Genomic DNA, 5,750 nt, shown 5'->3' with positions numbered 1-5,750 from the left:
GAGAGTGAGAGAGTGTCAGAAGCAGAGAGAGAGATGAAGAGAGAGAGAGAGAGAGAGAGAGAGAGAGAGAGTATCTTACTCGGATTCCACAACTTTAACCCTGAAAGCGGCACTCAGAGAGGACTTGGACCATTCCCACCGCTCCCTCGTGTCTCCCTACTTTCCCTCTGTGGGGGCGCGGGGGAGCAGCGGCTCACTGAGCTTATCCTACTGAGCGGGCCCCGGAGGCTGCTCCTTTGCGTTCTTCAGAGCGTTTCTGGCGCCTGACAACTTCAGGCGGCAGCAGCGCAGAGCGGAGGAGGTGTGCGTTGGAGGTGGGCCGTGGCTGCCGCGGCTCCCGCGGTGGGTGCTCCTGCGTAGGCAGCGGTAGCCGCTAGTCCCGGCACGCAGTCCCCCGCGTAAACCCGGAGCCACCATGCCGGCGCCCCCGCCTCGCCGCCCGCCTCCCTGCTGCTAGGAGCACCAGGGATGTGGTGAATGCACCGGCTTCGCCCAGCGAGGTAACCTTGCCCGCAGAAGGCCCGGGAGGCTCGGGAGGGAGCCCCCCACCCCCGGCTCAGTGGGCTCTGGGAGGCGCGCCTGGCAGGACCGAAGCCTCGCCCTGGGTCCTGCAGAGCCCGGCTCGCAGACATCTCGCGCGCCGGGGAGCTCCGGGGCGCGTGGGGACGAGCAGGCGGCTGCGGGCCGGAGAAGCGGCCTGGTTCTGTCAAACCTCATCTCGTTCGCCCTGGCCAGCCCCGAGCTCCCCAGGACTCCGGCGGGGGTGCGGGGTGGGATCGTCCCCGCGGACGGCGGTGCGTGGGAGTGCACGTGGGGGACGCCAGCCCCGCTTTCTTTTGTTGTGAGGCGACCGCGGGGCTCCCATCACCGCCTCCCGCAAACCCCAAGGGCTTGGTGAAGGAAGCTCTTGGGAGTCAGGCCTCAGCAGCTGTCCTCGGCCCCATTTCTGGGTCTCGGGCCACTGCAGACCAGAGTGGGATCTGGCTTTCGGCTGGGCGGCCGCTAGGATTTGGGGGGCATCCCTTGCTCCCCGTTCTCCGTCTTCCCGGGTTTCGAGGGAGGACATCTCCGCTCGGGAAAGAACGTGCAGGGGATTGGAAGGAAATCGGCGCAGGAGGCAGGCTCATCCGGACTTGAACAGCTCTGCAGCTGTTAATTTTGCGTGTTCCCACCCGTGCCTGCGAACCCGCATTCTGTGCGTGGCGTCGGGACCGAGGCGGCTGCTTGCACGCCCGAAGCCCCGGATTTCGCTGGGACCCATTTTGTCCTCCTATTGCCGAGCTTGGGCCTGCACTTCCAGCGAGCCGGGCTCACTTGAAGCTTGGACAAGCTCCCCTCTGCCTGGCCGATCGACAAAATGCCCGTCACGGGCTGGAGAGCGGAGAAAGGAAGGGCACGCGCGCCCGGGACCGGCCCCGAGCTCCGGCTGCGGCGCCCGGAAGCGCGTCCTTCTCCGAACGGCTGCGCGGCGCTTTACCTGCCCGGTCGGCCCGTTTGGCTCCTTTTTTGTTTTTAACTTGACTTAAGGTCGGGGGAGAGGGGAGGACTCTTAATGTTAAAGGACTTTTAATTTTAAGGTCTGTAACTGACAAAAGATGAACGTGAATTCTCTTTCGGACCCTGTTTCTCGATCTGAAAAATCTTTCCCCTGCTCTGTTTTTGGTTTTGCAAGAGACGGGTTATTGCAGACATTTTGCCCACTGCAGAAAACTATTCCGCTCGCGCGTTTTCGTAAACAGAGCTCGGGTGACCTCCTGTAAATTCGAGGAAGAGAAAAGAAGTCTCCAAAGGACACTTGGTTTTTGTTTTGTTTTGGTTTTGGTTCATGCCCAATGGCTTCCAAAAATACCCAGGCCTTATCTTTATTGGCTCTTCCAGAAGTCCAGACAAATTTGACGGGCAGCTGGCTTATCGGGGGGGAGCCTGGGCAGGGGAGATGCGGGCCTCACCGCCTCCTCCCGGCCTGACGCGGGGTCTTTTGCAAGAGGTTGTGCGTGATCATAAAGTAATAGTAATGGCAATAATCACGAGACCTTCTGCAGCCTCCTTCAGCTGGGGACGGAGGTGCTGGTAGCTGCAAAGTGGGAGCCCAACTGCTCCCTCTCGTCACTAGAACTTGGCTTCCAACCTCCTCTCTCTCTCTCTCTCTCTCTCTCTCTCTCTTCCTCTCTCCCCTCTCTCTCAATCCCCCTCTCCCTCCCTCCTTCCCTCCCTCTCTCTGCTTCCTGTCCTCAGTGCAGGACCCGGTGCGGTCACAGGGCCCCGGGCACACCATGGCCGACGCAGACGAGGGCTTTGGCTTGGCGCACACCCCCCTGGAACCTGACTCCAAGGATCTACCCTGTGACTCAAAACCCGAGAGTACGCTAGGGGCCCCCAGCAAGAGCCCATCGTCTCCGCAGGCCGCGTTCACCCAGCAGGTAAGGAGACCCGCACTTAGGGGCTCTCTGCAGAAACCGAAGCTCTTCTTTTGAGGTGTGTGTGTTGGGGGGGGTTGTCCCCTCCCCCTAATTGTCCCTTTCATCCCCACTCAGTTCCACCTTCCTCTGCCCCGTCTCCCCAGATACCAGTCTATTCCAGTCTACCGTTCTGTGACAATCGTCTTTATGGCCAGAGGATTTCGGCAATACGTTTAAGTTGTTAGAGAAGCCTTAATTTTCTGGCTATTTGGGGCCGCGCTGAGAAGAACCCAGATCCTTCCTTTCCTGGGGCACTCGGTGTAGACTCAGCCCTGAGGTCCTCATTAAGGGCCGGGTCAGTGGCCGCTTCAGGCCGGCTTGAGCGATGGCTTGACCCCTCTTCAGATCTTCTGTAGCCTTCGCCTCCGCCCGCCTCCTCCGTGCCGCCGCCCAGCCCCTCCAGGCACACCATTTGTCTTGCCGCCGGGGCCTGGAGGGCTGGTGCTCAGGACTGTACCAGGGGGACACAGGGAGCCGCGGGCTCTCCTAGCTGGGAGCTGGGCCGGGTGCCCTGGGTGCTCCAGGTGGCCCCTGTAGACCTCGTTGATTTTCAATAGGGTGTCAGCGCGAAGCGCGGTGCCTTGACTCAAAGAAATAACTTGGAGGTAGCTTAAAACGCTTCTGGGGGGATCTCGATGTCTTGCCTGGCTCGTGCATGGCCTCTCTACTCTGCCCTCCACATCTCAGGAAAATGCGTGGAGGAGCAGAGAGAGCAGTGGGCATGCCGTTTCAGAAACTCAGATTTCTCTTCCTTTTACAGAAAAGTTAATCCGCTCATTAGATGGTGATGGCTTGTTGCAAAAACAAAGACTCTGTATGTGATTTTTTGTTTTTGTATCGCTTTTGTAAAATAACTCCTAGTCGAAAGCGGAAATGTTAACTAGCTTAGGCTGTGCCTGGAATTAAAACAGCTCGAAGTGAACAAAGCTGGATGCGCGAGAGCCTAGAAGGTTTATTAATTTCGGGCAGTCGAGAATTAATTTTTGTTTTGGACTGTGAGAACCTAGTGTAATCCATAAATATTTTTAAATTGAAAACCGCACCTATGTCGATATTTGCGCCACCATGGTGAGAATAAACACGTGCGTAGTAGGTGTTCGCACATCCGTATGTTTGTGTGCAGACGTCTGGGTCTCCATACGGATATCCCAATCGGTTTTTGAGATTGAGGTGTCTTTTTTTTTCTTAGTTGGATCTTGTCTCAAGTGGGTTGAGACCGGTCTCATTTTTTCGTCCTCCCCGTTGGACACTCTGGAGCTCTGTCACAGTTGGAGCTTTTTGTATCGTCTTGTGCTGGTGGCGTTAGGTGACCTCCCCTGAATGGAGCATATATGGAGATTCCGGTGTGGTGGCTGCTGGTGCTTCACAGCTCAGGCAGCTCTGCAGCGGGCTGGGGACAGGTTCCAACTTCTGAGCCCACAGACACCAGTGAGAAGGAGGAGAAGTCTCTGTGTTTGGGGGAAGTTTGGGGAGCGAAGGGCCACCAAGCCCAGGCTTGTCCATGTGACTTTTGTCTCCTTCCTCTAGGGCATGGAAGGGATCAAGGTGTTTCTCCATGAACGAGAACTGTGGCTGAAATTCCACGAAGTGGGCACAGAGATGATCATAACCAAAGCTGGAAGGTGAGACAGGCGCCTCCGTGAGGGGAGCACGGAGAAACTTCGGGAGAGATGAAGAAGGACAGGAGGGAAGGAGAGAGAGAGAGAGCGCGCGAGCACGATAATATTTTGCTTGACCGGATTCTCGGTATAGAGGCACAGAGACCCCCCCATCTCCTCGGGGGTAAATACCTGCCAGGGCCAGCTGCGGAAGCAGGCATTTCTCCCAACTGGGCATTTCTTCCACCTCTTATATAAGAACCGAGAGCAGCTTGGGAGGCTGGGCTTGCTATGTGGACGGGTTAGTAATGAGAGAGAGAGGGGTGAAGCGAGAGAGAACGGGAAAACAGAGAGGTGCAGCGAGGACCCCGAGATGAGACCCGGTTTCAGACCTGATCCCTCGCCCCCGCCCTCCTGCTCCCCCGCCCTGACCTTGCAGTCGGCCCAGAGTCCCGCCCGGGTTGCCGAGGTCTGAGTCGTTGAATGTATTCGCTCCCTCTTTCATTGTTTATAGAAAGCAGGCGAAGCCTTTGAAACTGAACCGGGGCTCGGCCGGGCTCTATATACAGACACCGATAAACACGGCAGTTTCGCCAAGACACTCACCCTGCAAATCCTCTTAAAAGCTCGCTGAGTTTTAGCTAGAAATGCTAGACTTTCTGGGGGTGGGGGTGGGAGACTCGTGTCGCTCAGGGTGTGAGCGAGAGCCCGTGTGCCCAGGCCTGGGGACATCCCGGCCACATCCCTACCCGCGCAGGACCAGCCCTCCGCGACCCGCAGGGCAGAAGGCCCCAGGCTGGCTCAGAGAGGCCGGTAGGCCCAAGCCACGGAGTGTGTGAAGGGGGAGGGCGGAGCCGCTTCTCCAGACGCCCCCGATTCTCCAGCCCAAAGCCTCCCGCAATAAACTGACAACAGTGACATTTATTATTATTTGAAATTAAACAATGTCTGCTCCCCGGCTCGGCCTGGGTGAACTAGGAGGCGCGTTCTGTTTACATACGAGAGCTAAGGTCTTCTTCCCATTCCTCCTACGAGGGAGAGCCACGGCTGGGCCTCCTTTCCCCACAGCCTGAGCCGAGAGGATTTAACTATAAAAGGCCTGCGAGGCCTCCCGTGCCTCCGCCTCCGGGCGTGCTCACTCCGGGAGATAAACACTCAGGCTCCCGCTCCAAGCCGGGAAGGGGGAGGCCTCCGCTTGCCCCTTCCCCCCATCCCTGGGCGAGCCAGGGTCTAGCAACGAACCCCTTCGCCCCAGGCCAGCCTTAAGGATGCTTGCTTTTCGGGGGTGCACACTTTTTCCGAGGCAGAAGGGGCTTTTGGGGCGCTCTTGTGCTCGGAGAGGGAGCAGGCACAACGCGGGCCGTTCTGGGTCACCGGCTCCCCAATCCCCCGATCCGATGGAACCTCCATCCTTGTTCAGGCCTTTCTCAGACCAAATCTGGACAGGTTTTGAATTTCTTTGCCAAGAGCCAAGGAGTATAGACGCCCCAAGGAAGAGTGCCAGGAGCCCTGGAGAAGTCGTGGAGGCATTTAGGAGGAAATTCCCGCAGGTGACTGGTGTCGGAGGTCACCAACCGAGCTCTACTCTGGGGTCAGAGGACTGAAGTCAGGACCCTAGGATGCCCACACACCTTGGTGTCCTTGTGACATGGCAGCTCTGCCTAGATCAGCCAAAGCACCTGGCTGGGCAGAG

The 5,750-nt window shown here is 58.0% G+C and overlaps 1 protein-coding gene across 1 annotated transcript in view; it reads left to right on the top strand.

The window, feature by feature from the left end:
- TBX5 (T-box 5) overlaps positions 1–5,750 on the top strand; it is a 44,773-nt gene that overhangs the window by 2,630 nt on the left and 36,393 nt on the right. The window contains exons 2-3 of the mRNA XM_006908582.1: positions 2,236–2,420; positions 3,987–4,081. Coding sequence (XP_006908644.1) covers positions 2,274–2,420; positions 3,987–4,081 — 242 coding nt within the window. The 5' untranslated portion in view covers positions 2,236–2,273. The remainder of the gene's footprint in view (positions 1–2,235; positions 2,421–3,986; positions 4,082–5,750) is intronic.

The sequence above is a fragment of the Pteropus alecto genome, unplaced genomic scaffold, assembly GCF_000325575.1.
Source record: "Pteropus alecto unplaced genomic scaffold, ASM32557v1 scaffold113, whole genome shotgun sequence".
Taxonomy (NCBI): Eukaryota; Metazoa; Chordata; class Mammalia; order Chiroptera; family Pteropodidae; genus Pteropus; species Pteropus alecto.
The sequence above is the reverse complement of the archived record's forward strand: the minus strand, read 5'-3'. Positions and strand labels throughout refer to the sequence as shown.